Source organism: Lissotriton vulgaris, chromosome 12, assembly GCF_964263255.1.
Source record: "Lissotriton vulgaris chromosome 12, aLisVul1.2, whole genome shotgun sequence".
Taxonomy (NCBI): domain Eukaryota; kingdom Metazoa; phylum Chordata; class Amphibia; order Caudata; family Salamandridae; genus Lissotriton; species Lissotriton vulgaris.
This window is the reverse complement of record NC_141700.1, coordinates 169,551,274-169,576,138: the sequence shown is the minus strand read 5'-3', so window position 1 is coordinate 169,576,138 and position 24,865 is coordinate 169,551,274. Positions and strand designations below refer to the sequence as shown.

The window sequence follows — 24,865 nt, the reverse complement described above, 5'->3', positions numbered from 1 at the left end:
GCCTCAAGACCGCCGGCTTGCAGGAGTTGGGGCAGAGGGTGGGTGGGTGAGCGCAGCAGGGCGCTGAGGGCCTCGTGTTGCGGTATTTCATCAGCCATACAGGTCCGACGTTTGTGGGGTGATGTCTGGCAGCCCACTTGAGATTTGTGAGTCCGGGAGGCCATAGATTGCCTCATCGTCGCTCGGTGACATCCTGGGGCTGGTGGCAGGCGGGGAACGTTGTGACGGGAAGCCGCTGAGCTCCGAGACCATCCGTAGGGCTTCCCATTGTTCCCTGCGCATTTCCTCTTCCGGTGGACTCGCGCTGTGCTGGGTGCCGCTGGCCGCGGGGGAGGGTGACCTGGCGCCGCGCCTCCTCTTGGACCTCCTGCGTCTCCTCGGCCTGTTCGGATTTCCCGATCTCTCCGCGTTCTTGTCTGTCCCATTGCCCAGCCAGGCTTCCACGTCTTCCGAGGAGTCAAAGAAGTGTGTTTTTTCATTCGCTATCACTCTGAGCTTTGCTGGGAAGAGGAGGGAGTATGTGAGTCCTAGTTGGCGTAGCCTCCGCTTCACCATTAGGAATGATTGTCTCTGGCGTTGCACCTGGATCGTGTAATCTGGGAAAAACATTATGTTCGCATTTTCCACTTGTATGGTGCCCAGTTGACGAGTTTCTCGCAGAACAGCATCCCGGTCCCTGTAGTTCAGGATACGGATCAGAAAAGGGCGCGGGTTAGAGCCGGTGTGGAGTGGCCTGGTCGGGACTCTGTGCGCCCGTTCCACCACGAAATATGGCGAGAGGGTGTCTTCTGGTAACAGGGTGCGCAGCCAGTCCTCCACGTGTTTGGTCGGATCTTTGCCTTCCCATTTTTCGGGCAGACCCACTATGCGGACGTTGTTGCGTCTCGCCCGCCCTTCTGCATCCTCTGCCCTGTCCTCCAGGAACTCCACCCTGTTGAGGAGGTCTTTAATCTGTTTGTCCGACTGGTCAACCCGAGGCTCCATGCCTGTCACTGTGGTCTCCAGGGTTTTGGTGCGTTCAGCCAGCTTCTTGTGGTCCTCCTTCAGGTGCGTGAGGTCTATGGCGACTCCGTCTATTTTCGCCTCCAAGGACGTTCGAGTGGACTGGATGGAATTTTCCAGGCGTTCCATGGCCACCAGCACCGAGTCCAGTCTGGCCGTTACCGGATCCGTGTCCGTCTGCTTCTGTGCCTTGTCCATTTTGCCCTTTTGGGACGTGCTCCCCGCTCCTGTGCGTTTCCCGGCACCTCCAGACATGGGCGGGAACTGGCTCGCGGTGGATCCGGGTGGAGTGATGGTCAGTGGTCGCGTTGATTGTCAGAGCCACTGGCCGGGGCGTCGGAGGTGTTCCCAGGGTGAGATGTGTTGGATGTGCTCACCGCGCAGCCTTTCGTGTGGGCTAGCTGCGTATGTCGCAGCGTGGTCCAGTGGTGGCTGCTATTCCACCCGGGTCAGTTTCCGGTCTGGACAATGGGTTATGTTGTTCCGCTCTCGCGGTTGGGTATAGTTTGGGCTTCGTGCCGTTCCCCTGTGGTGTCGGGCGTCCAGTAATGCAGTGGTCTTGAGGGCACCGGAGTCTGCTAGTGTCCAGCTGCTGGCGTCGGTGGCGTGTGCAGCGTGCAGCAGGCAGTGTCTCCCCTCGGCGCTCACCCCACTCAGTGGTCCCTGCAGTGCCGTGGACGTGGTCAGCAGCGGGACCCTCTGGCTGGCCGTGGCAATGGCGGGTGACGCGGTCAGTCGGTTCCCGAGCCCTCTAGCCAGTCGATGGCTCCCTCTGGCGCTACCCCACTGGCATCTCGCGTTGTGGGCTACTGATGCGGCCTACAGGGCGCCCTGGTGGGTGCGGCTTAGCTGCCTGGCTGTCGGATCGGGCTTGTGGTGCCGTGGGAGCCTGGGCCCGTTGGCTCCGCTATGGTGGGAGGGGTGAGTCCACGCTCGGTGCCCGTCGGGCGGGTGATCCTCCAGGTGTGCCCCACGCCGCGCCACTCACCGCTCAGGGCCGCTGCAGGTGGCGTCGGGGGTCCGATCTCCAACCCGGGGGGCCCCCCCGAGTCCTTCGGGTGCTGCTCTGTGGGGCCCTGGTGGGTGGTCAGCTCATCGGGTGTCCGGACTTCTCCCGGGTCCGCTCTCCCCAGCGCTGGTCCGCTCCACGAGTGTAGGCCGAGGGGGGGAGGGGCGCCTCCTCGTGTTCAGGTCGGTCGCGGCAGCCCAGATGGCGACCCCAGTTCTCTGGTGCTGCGCCACTCCACCGTCATCCGTGAGCGGCCAGTCGGGTCACCGCCACCTCTCTTAGTCTGCCGAGGGTCGGTCTCCTGTAGTGTGTCCCAGCGCCGCCGCCTCTGTCCGCATCTCCCGGACGCCTCGTCCGCGCGGCCCTCACTTCCGGCTCCAACACCGGACTTGCCTGCCGGGTCTCGCCGAGTCCGTGTTCTCTCCCTCGGCTATGGCGGCCGCACAGGTGCCGGTGCGGTTCCGGGGCTCGTTGGATCTTAAGACTCGGTCCGATGCTGCATCATCGCCCCATGGCCACTCGCTGCAATTTGTGGCCGCCCAGGCGGCGATCTCGTCGGATAAATTAACCCCTGAATGCGGGATCACGCCGGAGCTCCGCTAGGGTGCAGCCAGTCTCGCTGCGCGCGTAGCCACGCCCCCCGCAGGATGTGCACATCATCGAGTAAATTCACGGTAAAAGGATGTGCAGTAGTCAAAGTAGAATCGAATAGTACTTAAAAAAAAAAAATATCGAAGGCCAAACCTGAAGAAGGTGCAGACTGCTTGAAGAAGAAATCCAGAACAGCGCAGTGGAAAAACACAATGTAGAATGAAAAACGCTGTGAAAAAATGAAAACGTTGTCAATCGTAATGAGTTGAAAAAAAAAACAACGGTCTTTAAGAATCGACCGTATGAAACTGACTACGCATTCAAGTCGGCTTGAAGGACTTCCGTGAACTGTACCAAAATGGAGGCACGTAGGACGAACCAGCGTAGAATGCGTCACTCCGTCATTGTTTCGACGGAAGAAAGTGACGACAGAGGCTGATCGGGAGGCGGAGACGAGGATGGCAGGAGAAGAAGACTCAGAGGTAAGAGTTCGATGGAACGAACGTGGAGTCTATGTGGCGCTCGAGCTGTGATTCGCTCGAGCTGTACGAACGTGGAGTCTTTGTGGCGCTCGAGCAGTAACTCGCTCGAGCTGTTAACTGAAGTGCGCAATGAAGAAAAATTGAGAATAGCGCTAGACAGATGAGGAATTTCAGATGGAAATAAAAATTTCATACGACCTTATAAATGTCATAAAGCGCTTCTTCACAGAAAGGTTCAGGCGCACATAGATGAGAACACCTCCCGGTGCTTCGAAAATGCTGGTGAGGTGAAGGACGAATCCCAAACGTCGCCAAATGTTACATCAGGTCTTCGAAGAGAAACGGAGAGAAGACTTGAAGAGTAGAAAGGTTCTTTAATGCAGATCCTTCACAGCAAATACAAAGCAGGTCAGCCAGGAACAGAGGTCAGGCAATAACTGACACCAGTTAGAACATAGACCATAGAACCATTAAAGCATTCCAATAACAATAGAGTAACATAAAGAAATACAGACAACCCAAAACTCTAAACCATAGATACCACAGTGGGGTGAATGTGGCAGTTGGAGATGGGCTGAGTGCTAGGGAGGCTGCTCCTGGTGGGGCTGGTACCACACTAGGCTGGCTGGAGTCAACAATGATGTAACCTGATCTACAGATTTATTAAAGAAGACTTAAGAGTACATCCTGGCTCCTGGTGTTCTTCCACTAAGGATACAACATTATTTTGGTGACGAGGATGGGCTTCATGTGTCACTGCATGAGGAGCACCCTGGGGACCAAAGATGAAAGCCATGCCAGCTTTCTGATGGCATGCTTCTTCTACCTGCCAACGTGGAGGTGCCTTAGATGGGCAGAGTGGGTGAGCCCGTCTCCTACAAATGGGATTCTGCATGGTTCTACAAAGAAGTGGAAAAGTCTGTCAAGGAGTTTGGTCTGGAGGATGCTGCCTCGGCCTAGTGGACTCCAAAGATCTTCCAACACCAGGTACGTGTGAGGGATGTCAGCAAACCAATTGGCACCCTCCCCGCTGCCACAGTGGACAAGGTGTGAGAGAACATTGCTTCCAAGCGCCTGACCAACCACCACAAGGACATCGCCTGGAAGGCCATCTAAGGAGGAATGCCAGTGAGAGCCTTCCTGCACATAAGAGGGTTCAACCGATATAAGTCCTGCCCAAGAGGGTGCACTGTAGCCGAGAATACCTACCATCTCTTCCGGGAGTGCGCTTATGTACAGGACCTGGTGAAGGCCCTAGGCATGGAGCTTAGGGGCTGCATACCAACATCATGCATCACCACTGACTCTGTGATGTACTGTCTGTTCCCAGGGACACACGCACTCTGGGACTTCCAGGACTGCTGAAGGCTCCTGTGCTGGTTTAAAGATGTTCTGTTTTCCAGAAATCTGCCTGGTAGTAGGGTAGGAGGAGACATTGACATTGGGCTGCCGGAACATGATCCACAGTCGACTACGCTGCACTGAACAGAAAAGAAGAGGACAGCAACGACGAAACCAGAGGACCCAAAGGGGTCCCTTGTACTCTCACATGGGGGCATGTCCCTGGAAGGCTCAGGCAATGACGAGGACGATGACACCTGAGAATCCAAAGGGGTCCCCCTGCCCTTGCCTGGGCAGAAGGCCTGAAGGGTCACTTTTTTTCTCTTTAATTTAGGAACCAGATGACAACAGTAAAACACAAGCATTAAAAATGCAATAGGTCACACCTTTAATTAAGCTAAAGCCATTTGCTTTGCTAATGGTATTGTATAGCAAAGTAAATGGATTTAACTTAATAAAAAGCTAGACCTATTGCATTTTCAATGCTTGTTTAAACTGACACTCTCACGCTGAGTTTACATCACACAGAGATGTAGGATGCCAGGTTTCTCTCCAAGTGCACCTGCTGTTGAAGGCCCGAGCCTGTTAAGTCTGTGCAAACTTCTCTGGCTCATCAGAGCTCTCCAAAACCTGAATGAGCCTTTAATAGCAGAGGGAGCCCCAGGGAGATTTTAGTCTGTGTATCATGAGATGACAGGCCAGGCTCGATGAAATGCTGTCCGGGCAAATCTTCGGGCTCCTGAATCTGGCCCTGAACCTGAGCAAACAAGTGGCACCCCGGGGGATATTTCATGTTCATATTAAGGGGCCGATTCCGATTCGGTAAAATCCCTTTACAAATAGCCGTACGGAGCATATTTCCCATACAAATCGTACCCGTAAACATCCCCGTACGTATGATGAAGTACGATTCGGACCCAAAGCAGATCTCCGTACCAATCATACGAAAGACCATACGACTTAAAAATATGTACGAATCGTACTCGGAACACGCAGTACGTGACATCCGTACGGATTGAAGCAACATTTTCCGACCCAGCAAGTACGATTCGTCTCGTCAACACTCCGTACGACTCTTTTTCTTCGGGAGCTCAAAATGTCCGGAAAAGCAGATTTTGACTCGAACCGCGTACGAAAAGGACCCCCCGGGGAACGCGAGTACACCCCATGACTGCAGGGGTACGGTGCGTACACACCCCATGCATTATTGTGGTACAGTGCGTACACACCCCATGCATTATTGGGGTATGGTGCGTACACACCCCATGATTGCAGGGGTACGGTGCATATGTGATTGTGTGGCTCTCCGTACGAATCGCTCATACGAGACTTTTTCGTACGAATCGCGTTCTCATTCCCCGGTCCAGATCATCCTTGTCAGGTCGTACAGCATGTTTACGATTCGTACAGTTCACTGTGAGGGTCCGTGTCGTATGGATTTTCCCTTGCTTTTCGTATGGTTTGCAGCGATTAGGTCGTATTTTTTTCAAACGAATCGTACCTGGCGGTTCGGACGGAGTTGTACAAGTCGTACGGAAAGGGCTGCGGATTCGATTCGGTCGTACCGATTGGTTTACCGAATCGGAATCGGACCAAAAATTTTATTTATTTCCCTGCATTTATAATGGTAAAGGCAGCTACAGATTGTGTATGAAACCAATAGCTGCTGAGAATTCTGAGAAACTTAAAAACAGCATAACATAGTGTGAGTGTTTTGTAAGTGCCCTTTCTCCCTGAAGGTTATCTTGGCCTTGAAATAGTAGATTTTTATTTTTTCCCACCTCGAAGACACTCGTTTTATCGACCTCGGAAAGATGAAAGACTGAGTGGACCCGCAGGATTCAAACCTGTGGACATGAGGTCAAACAATGATCCATCGATGGCACCTGTTAACCCTGTATCCATGTGATTCTGTCTGTGATATTTATGATATTTATGTCTCCCACATGTATTTGTGCAATCTGAGGGGTAGCTCTGCTACCAACAACTTACTCGAAGCCACTGTCACCTGCTGGACTGCAGAGGTATTCTTCTGTTGCCATGCATAGTATTCTGCCTAAAGTACGGCTCTCTCACTTGCATGACGTGCGGGACGCATCATGTGATTTAAGCATACCACTACATTATCTCTTGAACCTCCGACATTCTTTGGCACAAAGCTTTAGCGCCTCACAAAATAAAAGTTGACAGTTTAGAGTCTCATTAAAAAAATGATGTGTTTATTTCAATACCTCACATGAGCGCGAGATCAATACAGCGCCTCACTAGAAAGTGTTTATAGCACAGAGTCTCATAAACAACGCCGGCTTCCTTTAACTCTGGGTCCTTCGCGTGCACACATGCACTATTTAAAGTGAAAGGGTGCCGCCATGCGCGCGTGCGTACACATCTCTTGATGGAGCCAGAGTTGAAGGAAGCCGGCATGAACAAGATATTGGCAGACTATCCACTGTCTCACGGATACGCGCATGTTGTCTGCTTTGGACAGATGGCGAAAGCAGCCATCTTTGTCCATGCAGGCGCGTGCATGAGCCCATGGGGAGAATCGATTCCAAAAGGTTCTCTCTGGCGAGACAGCGCATGAGCTGCTTTCGCCAGGCGAGACCTAAAAAATGTGTGCAGTCACCTGCTCTTCTTGGCTTCCCATCTAACGGAGTGGCATTGTGCATGCAGCGCTGTTAGTTCATGCTAGTAACCACACTGCCTCGGTTCGATACAAGGCCCACCACCCACTACTCTTAGCCACATCACTGACCTTTTGAGCAGGAGCAGTTCTTCCCAGTCCAATCTGCTGCTCAATGTGGGAGAAGGGAGTAAGAGAGGAATGCATTATATTTTCATAACCGATACATTTTGAATTCTCCCATGCAGGTCCTATGGAGATAAGAATCAAAAGAAATAGCAATAGTCTTGCATTCTTGGGCAATGTGCAAAAAAGGCTTATGTGCTAAAGCAATTATGTAGTAATAAAATATGCAAGGGTAATGTTGTAGCAGAATGTTTAATTTGCTTCATTCAGCTAGATAAAAACAAATGTTGTCCAAAGATTTAACACTAAAAATACTATCAATTTCATGCATCACGGTCCAGATGACTAAACAATATGCAAGTACCCAGGCATTTTTTTATCCGCTGTTATATTCAATAATTATGCGTCCATATTAAGAGAAAAATGCCTGCAGGCCCAGACCTCTGCAAGCCACATGATCACATCCATAGCATTCTCGTCTCGTCCCACCCACCATGTTACTGGCTGGACGCCCTACCCTTGCAGCACTGCAGGGTGACAGCAGAGCTCTCTTTATTGTTAGAGGGTCTTGAGAGTCCAATGAAGCTCATGTGCATGACTAAAGCAGTGCAGTGCAGAGACTTCCTCAGGCAGTGAAATGCATTAATCTAATTGTCCATGCATGATACATGGCAGGGTTACCTTTTGGCAAACAATATTGTACTAAATAAGGCTGTACAGACCTGAATAACTCCTATTCACACTGTGCACCAGAATTGCCCGCTTCTGTGTGAAAACAAATCATTATCCTTATGTGGGCTACACCTGTAGCAAGCAAAATTACACCATGATTGAGATTTTTTTTTAAATACGGCAATTAATTAATTCATGCTCATTTATCAGAGACTACAAGGAGTGGAATTTAATACTTTATCAGGTCTTTTTTTATTAGGGTGATGCCTTATCGCTATATAAACGAGTTACTCGCACATCTCATACCTTCATGGTGAGCTGATGGACTGCTTGGGTTCCAATTGTGAGTGAAATGATTTAGGATTTTGTTTTTAAATTCTCTTATAGGTTCTGCTACTGAGATGCTTCTCACATATCACCTAGTCAAATATTAACCCTTTTACTGCAGGTGTCTGCCAATGGCCAACACCAGCACTACCTCACTAGTGAATCTGTCTGCCATTTGCAGACACTGGGGAGGTATATAAAGGCCCCTACGATGCTCTGCACCAGAGGGAGTCCTTTATTTTATTGTTAGCTTGGACTGCTTGGGAGGAGCTTCCCGAGCAGCCTGAGTGTTTTTTCGTTCTTTTTTACTGCAATGACTATCAGCGCGCAGGGCGCTCTGACGTCATTGCAGTAAAAGTTAAAGTAAAATGACCCAATGGGCTCATTTTAGTTAGACTGAATCAGTGCTCGGGGGCATAGCTCAGCCACCTTGAGCACTGATTCTCTTGGAGGAGGTATCGTTGAAGAGGGGAGAATCTCCCCTTTCCAGTGGTACTTCTTCCCAGTAGATCCCTGCTTGGGGATTCCCAAGCAGGGATCCACCAGTAGGCACAAGGGATGGGGGGGTGGCCCCCTTGGGAGGGCTTGTGCTCCCCTGGGGGTAACTATAAAAAAATCTGTCTTTCTATCCCCTGATGGGGGTGAATGGTGGTAGTTACCCCCATATGCCCCCTGGGGGGCAGAAATCCCTCTATACACCAGTGTTAATTGATATAGGGGTGGGGGCTGCCCACTATGGCCATGGCCATGCCCCATCCCCAACAATAGAACAGACAGTCTTTCTGCCCCTTATAATACATAAGAAAGAGGAGGAGGCGAGCCACCGTACATCCCCCTATGAAGATACAAGCAACACAAATAGGTACGGCAGCTGTGGGTAGAATACAAGATATGGTATTACCCTTAAGCAGACCCAATTAAGTTCAACTAAGATATTCACAGAGTTAGTGCAGAGAGTAGGGAAGGTCATTCTTATGGAAGAGGAAGACACACACAGAAAATTGTGTCATGCTTCATAATCGGCAGCCTCTCCCCAACCTGGTAGAGCAATACCACCAGGGCAGACTCGACTTCCTGTTAGACTTGACGAGTTCTTAGGTAAGACTACTACTATTTATCTTTAATCTTACCTATAGTTCCTACCAATAAAGATGAACTGTCGGGAACTGTAAGGTATTTTAACTCACTGATCTGGTTCCCTTTCTTTGCCCAGTGGTCTTTTATATTTGTGATCTGTAATTGATGACTAATCTTTCAGAGTTTCCTCCCATAACAGTATAGAACTGCTGTGGCCATCTTGTTGCAGTCAATGTTAAACTGCACTGAATCTATCTTAGTAAAATATCTTACCAACCGAAGAATGTTACAATATCAATCTAGTTACTGGAGGACATCCTGATATGGACAGGAGTAGTGTGGCTCACTGGTTAGAGGCGGCAGACACAGAAGCAGAGGACGGCCCGGGACCAGGGTTCAATTCCCAACACGGCAGGGTGTTTGGGCCAATGTCAGCGGGCTCGATAAATCTCGCCTCGGTGTCACTCTAACCATGGGTTCCACTCAGCAACTCTGGGCAATAGCTTGCTTAATCTCCGCAAACGGCCCCATCAACGCTGGGGATGCCTGGCTTCACCTTGGGGTTGCCCAATAGGGACCATCTCACAGGGAAAGCTAGGACGGGTTCCCCAGCGTTATACAGCGCCAGGAAACCTACGGGTAGCAGTGCGCTTTACAAGCTCAAATACATTTACATTTACAGAAACTCTGAAAGAATAGTCATTACCAATTGGATTTTGTTGCATTTGTGCCTTCCAAATATATGCCAGTGTGTAAGAAAGAAGACATTTTGAAAAATACCCTCTAAATTATATGCTAGTACGGGTACCCACAAATTCAGATATGTACAAATAACCACTGCTCCTGAACTCCACATCTTGTGCCAATTTCAGAAATACATAAATTTTCCTTTACACCATTTTTCACTCTACATATTTCACCATATGAATTGGTCTATACTCTGTACACGATGAAAAACTATTGTACAATACAGCTCAGTTGTTGGCTCTGGGTAGCTTGGGTTCTTGTAGAACCTACAAACTTTATATATCCCTGCAAACAGAAGGCTCTAGCGGACATAATGGTATTTTGTTTTTTTAACTCTGCCATTGTGACACAAAATTACAGATGAAAATGTCACAAAGGCCGTTTTTTTCTAATCATTTTCAATATCTCTGTATTTCAACAGTTAGTTTACTTGGGAAAACCTTTAGGGATGTACACAGGTGACCTTTTGCGGAATTCTGAGTATTGCCTATTTTTCAGAAATGTATAATTTTCCTGAATCACGATCATTGGTGCAGCAGTATGGGGACAATGCTCCACAAGGAAAGAGGGGAGAGAAGAATTTGGCAATGTTTCTGAGAAAATGTGGATGTTTAAAAAGTCATGCCTGATATTAGGTTCAAGAAGGATTCTATCTACATTGCTCCAAAGTTAAAAAATAGAAAGGCTTTAAAAGGGGAACGTGAGAGAGTACTCACAGGGTGGGATCATGTAAATATGGAAGCTTGTCAGTGGTTCAGACTAGTGGTGGATGCAAGAAAGCCTTTGACTGATATAATATTGTGCATAGACCTCAGATGTCTCAACATGTGTTATATTAAGTAGGTATCCTTTTCTTATTTTAGGTGAAGTGGTCTCACTGTTGGCAAATGCAGATCCCTCTACCACACTGGATCTTACTTTAGCCAACACCAAGTCAGGCTGCATCCTGTAGTAAGGGTCTGACAGCGTTCATATTACCAGAAGGGTTATTCAGGTTCTGCAGGATTCCCCTTGACCTGTGTAAACTATATCTGTATTTCCTAGTGATGCAGCAAGTATTTAGGGGTGTACCAGGTGGTCTTATATTTTCAGGGAGACAATCTGGTAGCAGGGAAGTGGATGCAAGAGCATGGTTACGAAGAGTTCTAGAGATTTAAAATGTGGAAGGTTTTGTGGTGATGGATGATTTTTTTTTTTAAAGAATGACATTACACACAAGTTGTCAACTCTGTATCAGCCTCAAAATAAGAGGACGATGGAGAGACTGACTAAAACATTAAATGCAGCATTATGATGGGATGAGTGAGGGAAGCGATTAGAAGAATTATTTGAATAAGACACTCATGGGATACCGGGCAACACTTCAAGGGATCACGGGGTTAGTTCCTTTTGAAATGTTGAGCGGAAGGAAGCCAAACAAAAGGTTGCACCTATAGAAGATGGAAAAAGCAAAAAGAGTGAAGGTGAATGGTGAAAGAAAGAGAAAGGAGGAATTCAGATGAGAATAAGGAGAGGGCAGATTCCAGAAAAGCCACCAGGAAGATGGATGTGAAGGTGGGTATTTGGTTCTGCAACCAAGTACCTAGAAATGTAACAAAGGGTTGAGAGTGTTTTCTTTTCACTTTGTAGAAAAACAGGAGCTTTCTAAAACGGGGAGAATTATTGATTGTGGGAGCGTAGAATTTGCACCGGGTGGTGTTGGCATTTAAACAAAAGGTGACAGAGTGACGGGTGATGCAAGAGCTAAGATGAGAGTTGGTGTGGCCCAGTGGGTTGTGTGTAAGGACATGGTTGTGCCAGTAAAGACTGCACAAAATCCAAGCTCGACATCGTGATGGCCGCACGGTAGCTCGGCTCCGCCAGCCTCCCTGCCCAAACTCGACTATCCTGGCACTCATCCTGCCCAAAAAGAATAACAATTTATATGCGAAGTTCTGCAGTCACTCACCATCCATCCTGGTGGATTCGGCGCTCAGTGGATCCGCAGCGGCGTCCTGCCGGAAAGTGCGGCCTCGTCGGGGTGGAGACCGGGGCCTCGCCTTCTGCGAGTTGCCGGCGAGACGGTGTCGGCGGCGGCCTCGGGTGGAGGTTTGAGGCCGGCCGGAAGATGCCGATGTGCGAAGAGCCCGGAGGCAAATGAACGCGCCTGGGACTATCGTCCGGTGTTCCAGAGGTGGTGTGCGGCAAGCTGTGTGTGGGGGACGCCGTGCTGGTGGCTCCCCCCTTTGCTGCCGTCCGGCCATTCCGGACTCCATCGCTCGGTGGCGGAGAGTGTTTTCAGCTGAGAAGTGGCGCCGGCGGGTCCCCCTCTTTTGGTGGTCATTATTTCAGCACCGTGGGTGTTGTTTGTGCGCTTGAGGGGATCCCGCGGGGGCCCTGCAGGTGAGCCCACCCCTGGAGTTGGTTTCGAGGATACGACGCAACAGTTGCAAAATGGCGGCTGCTGCCATGTCCAGTGGACCGCCCCGGGATGCCGATTCCTTGCCTTTGTGTTCCACTTGGGCCTGTTCTGGTGAGAGCGAACCCACGATTGGTGACGTCCTGCAGGCGCTGAAGATTTGGCAGCTGGCCATGGCCCAAGATTCTTGTGTACGGGACGAGGTGTTGACCGCCATTGTTCCCGGGTCGTCCCTTGGGGACGCGGATGGGCCCGAGGTGGTCGTTGATTGTTCCCCGTTTTCTGGTGGGTGTAGCGACGATCCGATATGTAAGCGGATGGAACTGCTGGTGATCATTGACACTGGTATGCATAGCTGCCGTAAGCTCCTGCTTTGCCATCGGCAGAGGAGATCTCCTGGGTTGCTCCCATTGATTGTCCAGCGACTTTTCCACGGCCTTTTCTCTTTTTTTTTTTTTTTAAATATTTTTATTGTAAAACAAAGAATTTTTCTGGCACACACATAACACAGAATACAGATAACTTAATACATATAATAAACTAAAATTACTATCAAGAAAAACATGTTAGTACTTAAACATAGCCTTCAACATAAAAAGGGAGAAAAAAAAATTAGAAAACCATTGATCAAATTAATAATACATCAGACTACGTTTGCATTAGACCTTTCCTTCCATCGATGTACCGGTTCCCAAATTTTTCTTCCCCACCTTTTTATCCTTTTACCTTTTTTCCCAAATATACCCTTTTCAAGATTAAACGTCCCCAATAATAAGGCAATCCACTGCTGTAATCCCGGAGGAAGGGGGTCCAACCAAGCTCTAGCAATCAGCAACCTGAGAACCGCCATCGCTACAAATAAAAATTCGCTATGGTTGCCTTCGCAACCCCTAACTCCTAACATAATTACTGTCGGTGTTAGAGTCGCATTTAAAGCAAGTGTTTGGGCCATACAATCCTCAATACCCTTTAATAAGGGCCTTAATTTGGGGCATAGCGCAAAAATGTGGATGCTATCTGCGGCCTGAGCATTGCATCGCCAGCAGCTAATCCCTGTAGTGGCCCCCCACTGTGCTATACGATCTGGCGTATGATAAAGTAGGTACAGCGTCTTAAAATGCTGCGATTGTAGTGGGGCAGAATAGAAGGCTGAACAACCTAACTCCAAGGACTCCTGAAAAGCCTCACACGATATCCCTAATTTCCCAGCCCATTTATTACCAAATCTATCAATGTCATCCTTCTTTGTATCAGCCAGCTGGGCATAGAAATATCGAATGGAGCATACCCCGCTTTGCTCTATTGCCTCCATAATGTTGCTTGTGTTAAAACCGCCTGCCCCTCCTTTTTTTTTTTAGAAAAAAAACTCCTAATCTGTAGGTACTTAAAAAACTATACCTTGTTATATTAAATTTAGCAACCAAATCTGAAAATAGAAGAATATTTCCGTCTGGATCTAGCATATCTCCTAGTTTCCTAATACCTTTTCTGTCCCAATCTGTCATAATGGAATCCGTGAAAATTGCAGGGGGTAGAGACTTATTCCTATACAATCTGGTGTATCTGTTAAATCTACCTAAGCCACAATTTTTTGCAACAGCAGACCATACATTATAAGCTGCGGCAACTGTCTTGAAACGTGTACGTTTGTAGTATGATGAATCTGTACATTTTAAAAAAGCATTTACTGTATCTTCGCCCAAAACAATTGAATAAATCATAATTGAAACCGCTTGGACTTTCGAATCCCCCTCATTAGCACCAATTAAGCCTTGAATGTATTGCAGCACCGATGCCCAATAGTAAAACCTAAAGTCAGGAACCCCCCAGCCTCCCTTATCCCTTGGCAAAGTCATAAACTTGTATGCCCGTCTTGTCTTCCCATACGACCAAATAAATTTATTGAGAATCAACTCCAACTTATTAAACCATATTGACTCAAACAAAAGCGGAATTGTACGAAAAAAGTAAAGAAATTTGGGAAGTATAAGCATTTTAATAATATTAGTGCGTCCTACTAACGTAAGCCTAAGATTATTTATCCTCATCAAGTCCGAGCTGACTTTCCTCAATAAGGGCGCGATGTTACGTTCAACTACTGTCCCTAAATTAGGAGAAATTTCAACCCCAAGGTAGACTGCAGACGAAGTCACTCGTGGATCATTACATTGAGCTACTATGTTTTTAATAATCTGTGTTTTAGCTCTATTAAGCTTATAGCCGGAAATGTTGCCGAAATTTAGGGCCTCCTGTTCTATCACACCTATTGCCATTACAGGATCAGGAGTAATGATCGCGACATCGTCTGCGTATGCCAACACTTTAACTACTGTCTCATTTACACGCAAGGGGGGAATACTGGGATTAAGATCAAGACTGCGTAGATACAGATCCATATACAGCGCAAATAAAAGAGGAGAACTAGGACAACCTTGCCTTGTTCCTCTTTTAATCTGCACCGCCGCTGTTAACTCCCGATTAATTTTAATTCTGGCCGTTGGATCCCTGTAAAGAACCTGGATTAATTAATTAATTAATTGTGGGTTTATATAGCGCTAGGATAGACTCCCGGAGGAGTATCTCCGCGCTTCGACCGCTGCGAAACCCTTCCTGGCTTCCCTGAGAGAAGGTCCCTTAATGGGTATCTCCAGGGTGAGACCAGGCATCCCCGGCGGTCTGGTGGGGCCGTTAGTGCAGATGAGGCAAGCTTATGCCCAGAGTTGCCGAGTGTGATCGCTGATCAGAGTGGGCACCGAGGCGAGAGAATTATCGAGTCCGCTGACCCTGGTCCAGAAACCTGCTTTTATAAAATTATCTCCAAACCCAAAAGTTCTCATTAGCACCCACAGGTATTCCCACGCGACCCTGTCGAAGGCCTTTTCGGCGTCTAGAAATAGAGCTGCGACAGGGCCGCCAGAGACCTCCATGGCATCGAAGCAGGTGATCACTGTCCTGACATGTTCAGTAGTCCCTTTCCCCGGGATAAATCCATGTTGAACTGGGGTAACTAACTTTTCTATTACAGCGGACAACCTTGTAGCCAAAATTTTAGAATAGAGCTTCACATCAGCATTCATTAAGGCGATAGGTCTATATGACCCAGGAATTGTGGCGGGTTTGCCTTTTTTCAGGATAACTATAATTTCAGTCTCGCCCCATGATTTTGGGATTGAAATTCCTCTCTGGGCCTGAATGAGTGTATCCAGTAGCTCCCCTCTAAGAACTGATATAAAAGTCTTATAAAATTCAATCGGTAGCAGATCTGGACCTGCAGCCTTTGAGGATGGGAGATCTGTTAAAGCTACAGACAGTTCTTCTAGTGTTATGGTGGCATCAAGAATAGCTTTTTCCTCGGCCTTTTCTCATCACCTTGTTTTGTGCCCACTGCATCGACGTACATTGTGGCGTTAGTTAAGAAAGGACTAGGATGAGCCCGGTTCTTACTCCGGAGGACTACTATTCGGTGCACGGAGATATGGACTGCCCCAAAATTGTGATAATTTGTTGATTCTTTCATATTCATGGATATCCGAAAACCAGTCAGTTTCGTTTTGGGCCACGCTCATGGTTTATGTGGGCGGGTAGCGAGGGCCGCGCTTCCTGCCACATGGTTCCTCTCCCCAGGCTCTTCTTTTTCTCTTTCTCTTTCTTTTTCTCTGTACCATCTTATTCTATATTTCGGGTTCATAATTAGGGCGACAGGCACGCTGCTGGGGGGGGTAGGCCGTAGCCTTCTGCAGGGGTGCAGGGTGGGGTGGGTGGATTAGGGTCTATTAGATAGTTACTTGTTTCTATGGCTCTTTTGTGTCCTTTCCTTGGGTTTCCACAGCTGTACGTATGAGTTATTGGGGGAGAGGATTAAGTACTTGATGTAATATGGTACCCACAGCTTTGTTTATCCTGAATTAGTTGCCCCGCCCCCGAGCACGTTTGCTATTCGCATTATTGATCGCCATTACCGCCGTGGGGCGGGTACAGTAACGTGGAGTCCCCCTATTTCCTCCTTCCTTTTTTTTTTTTTTTTTAGTATCTTTGTTTTCTTATCTCCAGGGTTGGGTTGTATAAGGATTGCAACTTTATCTGTCTCCCTGATGGTTTTTACTATTGTGGGAACGCTGTTCAGTTTGTCCCTGGGTACGTGAGGTTGCGAGTGGACACTACCACCGAGGAACTGTAAGTGAAGCTATGGTTTGCATGCTTGGGACCTTTCTGATTACTGATCTGTGGATTTATTAATATGATGTAGTTGGTTTTGTTCCCCGCCACGTACACCAGGTCGTTACTTATACGACTGATCCTTTATTCTTTTAATATATAAAAATGAACCTCCTTTGATCCTATGTCGAGTGGTTCCATTTAGTTAGCAACATGGACTTGCAGCGTTAGGTGATATCGTCTAACCACTCCGTGCTTTTAATTGATAATGTTGCTTTCCAGTCTTGTTCCGTGGCCGGCCCCCGGGTTGTAGGCCCGTATTTGTATGCATCCATTTAATCAAATAAAGGTTTTCAAAAAAAAAAAAAAAAAAAAAGACTGCACAATATGACAGGTACTATAAAATATAATTTTGTCATATAGCAAGCCATCCATTTTTAGACTAAAATATATTGTTGTCGAGTATACGTTGCCCCTTTGTTTATTTTTTGGAGGTGTGTGGTATCTTACCAGTTCCATTCCAGTCCGTATGGTTTAGGTAAATATACATTTTAGAATGTATGTTACATCTAACACTTAAAATGCAGACAATCTGTGGCTGAAGGAGGACATGGTCTCAAGAAGACTCTTGGGATGAAGGCTGCTGTGCCACCTTCAATTTAATGGCCAAGCCCCTTTAAATGATTTTTTAATAAATACTGAGTCATACTCTAGTAAATGAACATCTCATATTTTTCCATATATTGTGTTTTAGGAGATACCCCTGCAAACCGTTGGACAGAACACAGCAAGCGCTGGGTAAGTACTAGAAAAATCCTTTGGTAAAGTGTAATGTCACTCTCCTCCAGATCTCTCAGATTATCTACATTCCCTCAGAAATTCACTCAAAATTAGAGTTAACGTCTTTATGTGTTTCGATTACATGAATTTTTCACACCTCTAATTGCAGTTTGCTTCTTAGAGGGTCCGGCACTGTTTGATTAAGAAAGAGACTGCTGTACTATACTATTAAAGGTTTAGCTGTCTATTGCCTGGAACCTGACTTAGAGGAAGGGGGCAGCTGGGAAGCGGTGTTCCCCATCCCGGTCCTTGATAAGATTGGATTACAACTCAGCAATTTGATTACAAGTTGCCTAACACTAAGAGTAAGTCAGATCCCCTCCAAGACGTATAGAAAGCCTGTCAACCTCACACAGGTTGCAGAGGTGGGAAGGGAAGAAAAGATTCAACAATTCTTAGTATGGAAGTCTCAGAATAAGAGGAATTTAAACTTTTCACCCCCAGCTCTCAAGTGAACAAAGACTTTTAATTGTTGGAGGAGATGGGTTAGAAAACAGAATATCATTTTATGAAGGTGGGCTAAAAGGCATCAATGGAGCATCAAAAAAAAAAACTTTATGAAAGAAACTGGAATATACTTTTGGAGGCCATGTGCAGAAATAACTGTTAGAATTGGAGGTATTCCATCAAAAGCAAAAGGATTGGTTTCCCTCTTGTAACTTTTACTGAGACTGTGTTCGTAGAGACATTTAGAGAAAAACTACCACATAAACCCTTAATGACAAAGTATTCAGAGTAGGAAAAGGCATGATTAATCTGCTTTCATCAAGAAAGTTTTATGTACGGCTCTATAGAAGTTCAGTAAAACATTACAATGTCCAGTAGTGGTAGCTGCTGATCTTTGTGGTGAAGCCTAATACTCGCCTTGAAATTCTCTGAAAATGAGCGAAGAAAGCTTTGCATCTCTAGGAGGGTTTGTGGAGGTAGATTTCTTACCCCAAGAAAAGTTTGAAGAAATTGGGTCAAATGGTACATTTTAATACACAATGTTCATATAAACATGCTTAAATGACATATGGCACTAATGAGTACTCCAATGAATGGTCCCTAGAAACTCCAAAAGCTATATAACCAATGTCTGTTTACCAACCGCAGTAATTTACTTACATGATTATTAAATGAATGAAAATTAAGGTGATCATAAAATGTTATTTCCTGGTAAATTGTGTAAATGCTACTAAATATAGCTAAATGCCAATAGTTACTCCAATCCAATAGCATCAGCAGTGGCCGTAACACAACTAAGGAATGCAACAACATTCTTTGTTTTGACTCGGACATCTTGTCTGCCTTTGATTCCAGTTATGTTGTGACAGAATTTTAAAAATAATTATCATCGTCTCCTAATGATGCATAAAAACTTGTAAACTTAACATGGAAATTCTTGAAGTACTGATTGTCCTCAAATTAATCTGGTAAACCTACCAGCAGCCGCTCCCAGATCCTAATTACTGTTTTCACACAAGCTTAGTTTTAGTCCCTTGGGAGGGAAGGAGAGGTGGTGGACGAGGATTCCACATCGCGATAGTGGTGGTCAGGGGGCTCCCGATCTAAATATCCACTCAGTGGCCCTTCTTTCTCCTTATCCTCCACTTACCCATTGATGGCAATAGAAAGGAGGTAAACGGTGGGTGATCGAATCTGGAGGTAGGGAAAATGGGCACTTTCTAAATAGAAATCAGTGTAAAATGCTGGCCTGGGCATGTTTTGAAAGCCTCAACAGCATTTTACCCTCATTCTAAAAGTAAACATACTTTTTAACTCAGTACCAGCACATTATGGCCAATGAAGACACTTCACTGATTGGTTAATCTTGGGTCAGTGCTGGAAAATGATAACATGTGGATTAAAATTGAGCTTAAACTGTTGGATCTGACCATCAGAACTCTAGATTCATACTGAGTACAAAAAATTTCTTTTTTCCTACAATTAATAACCAAGTTATCCATTTGGTCCAAAGCATTTCACTAGGAAGTTCAAGTAGGTCCACCACTTCTATATCAGAAGGGAAGATCCTATTTAAAACTGCAAAAAGTTAAGGGCAATCTGTTAGGTAATCACACATGGAGGAGACAGGAAGGAGTGATGGGCATATATATATGTGTAGCATAGGCCTAAAGAGGTGCTGTAGTGTTGGCCTTAGAGCACTTTCTGGATTCGATTGATCATAGAAAGTAGGATTTATAACAGAACTTTAGACAAGTGCTGGGAACAAATAGCAAAAGCATGGATGGACTGAACAATTAACAAACATTACCCACTATCCCACTAACGATTTTAGTACTGCATTTGATGCTCCATTTATTTGGTTTGACCTGCAATAATTTCACCTTGTCAATTCAATTCAAGAATCTTTATTCGATTGTAGATTTTACAATCATAAAAGTACAATTCATAAGTACACATTTAAAAACATTCCAAACAATTAATTTAATGTGGCAAATCAGAGACACAGTATACAGTACAAAGAGAAAGATGGTACATCGGGCACTATGAGCATGAGCAGTATTTGGTTAAAAACATAAATTACTATATTGTTTAAAAGAGAAAAAAAAACACCTAAAACATTCACAGCATGATTATCCATCCATACTTTTCCTAAAACAGATGGCTTTTTTTAAAAAGTTGCAGACAAATAAGGTACAGTCGCTATTCAGTAGTTGTAGGTAGTAAAGTGCAGGTTTGATTTGTACAAAATTCAATTTTTTAAGGCACGGTTTAAGATATAGTTTCCGCGGTTAAGTATAATAAGGGCAAATAAAAAGAAAGTGCGCCAGATCTTGAGGAGACTTTCCGTCGCAGCCACAAGCTGGCAACACTTCACCCCGTTGAGCCCCACTTGGTACCGCCAGTAGAAGATGATATAGATCAAAACGGAACCTTATTAGTAAAAACCGTTCATAGCTGTTCATAGGCCATGTCAGGTAAGGTTCCATTTGTAGACAGGTTTTGAGTAGTAAGTGTTTCCTAACACTGTCCTTCTGTATCTCAGCATCTTCTCTGTCAGTGCATCTTAACAATAATATGGCATTTTTTACCGAGATGACATCGGATTTTGTAATCAAGTTGGGAGCATAAAACAAGTTAGGGCGGCCAATTGCCGTTAAACAGTCCTTTATGTACTTCACCCACAGGACTTTGAACCTCCCGTCTAGCAGTAAGGCTTCTTTCAGTAGGGCATGTGTGAGTGGAATGTCAGTATTGAGCCAACAGTTCAACCAACACAAAACCGGGTTTACTGCTATTCTATCGCTTAAATAGGGGACCCCCAACTCCTCATGTACAGAGTAGTTCCCAGTACCCCTTGGCAGCCTCAGTATCTTTTTCAGGACGTTATTTTCTGTAACCTCTAGGTCTTTTATCTTACGATAGCCCCAGAGCTCGCTTCCATAACAGGCGACAGCAACACTTTTTGCCTGATATAATTTGAGCAATGCGGCCGTAGGGCAATTGCCAATTTTTTTTGCAAAGCCAAGAATGGCCGCATTTACCCGTGTTGTTTCGCCCTTCTTTTTGGAGACTGCGGGGCCCCACGATAATTTATGATCTAAGAGGACCCCAAGGTATGAGAAAGAATTAGTTGAAGGGATTTTCTCCCCATTTATGCTAAAGGAAACAGTTTTCCGGGTACCCTTTCCTGTTTTCATGACATAGGACTTGGAGTTGTTTATGCTTAGGCCACGTGACTCCATAAATTTGAAGAAGGCATTTAGTAATTTCTGAAGACCAATTGCTGTTCTAGATATAAGAACAGCATCGTCTGCATAAAGTAACACAGGCACCCCTTTGCGCTCAACAAGAGGGTAATCTGCTTCAGTATTTAAAAGAAATTCCTCCAATTCATTAATGTACAGGTTAAAGAGGAATGGGGCCAAGATACAACCTTGTCGAACTCCCCGGGTTATTCTAAATTCGTCCGTTACTTTAAGGTCTTGGGTGTAACGGACGTTGGCTCTTGTATCCGAGTGCAAATCGGCTAGGAAGTTGACAGGATTCCTCTCTACACCCATTCTCAGCAGGGTAGCCCATAATAAGCTTCTGTCCACGCAATCAAAAGCGGACGACAGGTCCATAAATGCCATGTAGACAGTTCCTTGTCTAGCCAGGGTATATTTACTTAGGATCAAATATAGGTTCAGGCACTGTGTAATGGTCGAATGACCGGGTCTGAACCCATATTGTATAGGTGATAGAATGTTGTTATCTTTAGCCCATGTGGATAGCCTGTTAAGAATTACCCCCCCTACCACTTTAGCTACTGAATTTATTAAAGAAATCGGCCTGTAACATAATGGGCTGCTGCGATCGCCCTTTTTAAAAACGGGGACTATAGTCGATAGACCCCACGTATTTGGGCACCCCGTTAATACTGCTGCATTTATTACAGCCGTGAGAACAGGAGCCCAAAAGGGGGTACTAGACTTGAACAGGTCCGGTGGTAGTCCATCCGGGCCCGGGGCCTTGTTGCTGGTTAGACCTTCTATCCCCCTTGCAACCTCATTTGCTGTAAAGCATATTGGGTTCACAGATGGTGTTAAAAAAGCATTTTCTGCCCAGTGCTCATTACTCTTAAAAATTGTACTAAAGTGGGACACCCACTCCCCCTCTGAAATATTTGTACCAAGAACTGTGTCGTTAGGGTTATCAAACAAAGGTTTGTTGATAATTTGCCAGAACTTGCTGCTGTTCCCCAGCACTGAAGGATCAAGGAGAGATTCTACGATGATAACCTTGATTTCCTTTTTTCTAGCGGCTAATGCCTTCCTATAGGCCAGGCGAAGATTTTTTATCATGTCAGTGTCTCTAGGTTTGATTTTTAGGGCATTTTTCAGATCCCTACTTGCCTTTGAGCAATTTTGGTCAAACCATTTTGAATTTTTTCCACTTTGCCCCTTTGTTGGAGCTGTTAGCATGGACCCAATTTTAGAAACCAACCCCGCAAACCCGGTCAAAATGTTCGTGGGGGATGAGTCAAAAGATGAACATGCAGACAGCTCCTCTTCACACGCACTGTTTATTTTGGAGTATAAAGTGTCTTGGTTTGTCATTGTCCATTTAATGCGGCGTCTGCCATTTATACAACTCAACGTGCCTCGGTCATTGCGAGACAGTCGTTTTGTGAGTAGAGACCCGCCCAAACTAATAACTAGGGGGTTATGGTCACTATAAACACTGAAAAGGATAGTAAAGTGCGAGACCCATTGTACAATATCAGAAGATACTATTATATGATCAATAAAGGATCCCTGCCCGTGTCCTTTGAAGGTCGGAGTGTCAAAACTTTTTGTATCAGGAACCAAAGACATAGCTACAGTCAAGTTATTATCAGTCACTAAGTCATTTAAGTTCTTACCTCCCCTAGTATGAGAGAAGTGGAAACCTTCAACACTATTACATCCCAAGGAGCCCATTGGGGTAGAGCCTGGGTTACCGCATGGGTGAACATTAAAATCACCTACTATCAACAGGTGCCGCGATACAGTGTATGCATTTTTACTCATTAAATCTGTTAGGGATGCAATGTTACAATCACCATTACTGCTGTTAGCATTATAAAAGTTAACCAGGGTCAAAACATTCTTGCCATATTTTAAGTCAAGCATCTGGATGTTCAAGTTATCATTGTGACAGTTGCTTACTTTGCAGAGCAAGCCCAAGTTAATAAAGGTGGCCAGACCACCCTTTGCTCTGCCCCTACTCGAGGCAACCGCTGGGATAATGAAGCTTAAGAAACCTTCAATGTGGACGTTTTTATCCTCCAACCAAGTCTCTTGAAGGCACACAATACTAAATTTTTTGATAAATGATAACCAGACTGGGTCACGTATCTTATCGGCCAAACCAGCTATATTCCACGAGATTAGGCTCACACAATCATCAGATGCTGGGCATGTAAAAATTTCTCTGATAAATGGAGCGGATATTGGGGTAGGTATCTCTATATTTGTGTCCCCCAAGTCCACGATGCTTGCTACAACCGGTTCTGGGTGCTCTAAAATAGGATCAAAAGCCCCATACAAGGCAGAGAAATTATCAGTTTTAGAATGAGAGTCCAAAGTTAACAGTGACATACTGGGGTGGTTTTTGTGGCAACCTATCATACATGCACCTTTATCAACATCACTTTCATAGTCGCTACTTTCTGGCCTCATAGCGGGTAAAAGCATTAAAGACACCTCGTTATTCCCAGAAGACACTGTGGATAATACAACAGGGGAACTACTATTCTTATCAGCATATGTAACAGCAGTATGTGTTTCTGTTTCATAGCAACAAATACCCATCTCTTCATGTGACCTTATAGTGCATGGGACGTTTTCACCCCCCCCCCCCCCCGTGCCCTCAACACACCTTAAACATCAGTCGCATTCCTCCAGGCCACTGAAGGCCTCGAACCTATTAGAGAGCTCTAGAGGAGTAAATGGCATCAAATGTGACATATTACCATTAGCTCCTATTTTATGGTTTAATGGTATGGTATTCCACCCTTGCACTGCAGGTGTTGGAGCTAGATGGTGCATATATGCCGGATTCAGGGCAGACTCCCTATTGAGGAATTGGGAGGTGAGATAGGTATTATTAGGTAAATATTGTGGGGGAAATACAGTGGATCTGGGGTAAAAGTACGTCAGGGGACGTGGTACAATGCAATTATTTTCATTGCCGAATGGCCAATTCAGAATATGGTGAACTGCTTTTCTGTCCCTGAAGTTTATAACCACAACGCCACCCCCTATATCCTTCGCTCTGCCCCCCAACCAAGACAGGCGACGGACATGGACTATTTCGCCATTTACCAGGTTGGGTTTTGGTCTGTACAGAGAGAGCCAGTGCATTCTTTTATTTTTTAATTGAGAGTATCCCTCTCTTTTTCCATTTGGCAGTTCGGGGACCCCGGTGAGTACCACCACATACGGTAGTGCTTCCGGTGGGAGTTCCATAGGCGGTCTCCTAGACTGACCCCCTCTCCCCCGGATAATCTCTTTCCCATCGGGTCTAGGGAGTCTATCTGGGAGGATACTACTAGGTTCCCTGGTCAAGATGTTAGCTGAAGTAACAGCATTACTATTTGATGTTATAGTGGTTGGTCTACCCTGGACTGCTGTTGAATCTGTTGACAGAGATTTATTAGGAATATTGCCATCAGGTATTATCACGGCCGCATGCAATCGGTTAGAGGCAGCTGGGATTGCTACTGCTGCCTGGCTATTACCAGTAATGGATGTAGGGGGTGTAGAGACCACAACATTTTTTGAAAGGGAGTGTGTTGTTGTGATAACTTTTTGTTGTTGCACTTTTGAGGGCCTTTGTGACCGTACAAAATTCCCTAGTGCAGTCAGATCCCCCTCTATTTTACCTAGCCTTAACTCCATCCCCTTAAATCTTTCTGCCAGTGCAAGCATGTAACTACGTACAATCAGCTCAATGTTATCCAAAAGCGACTTAGGAGAAGCCGATTGTGAATCTTCTTCCAT

General features: G+C 45.9%; 1 protein-coding gene across 3 annotated transcripts in view; it reads left to right on the top strand.

Moving 5' to 3' along the window:
- The window catches only part of ADCY7 (adenylate cyclase 7), a 565,990-nt gene that overhangs the window by 400,117 nt on the left and 141,008 nt on the right, over nt 1–24,865 (top strand). For all 3 annotated transcript variants that reach the window (XM_086947700.1, XM_086947702.1, XM_086947701.1), the window contains exon 12: nt 17,305–17,348. In XM_086947700.1, the coding sequence (XP_086803826.1) occupies nt 17,305–17,348 (44 nt within the window). The remainder of the gene's footprint in view (nt 1–17,304; nt 17,349–24,865) is intronic.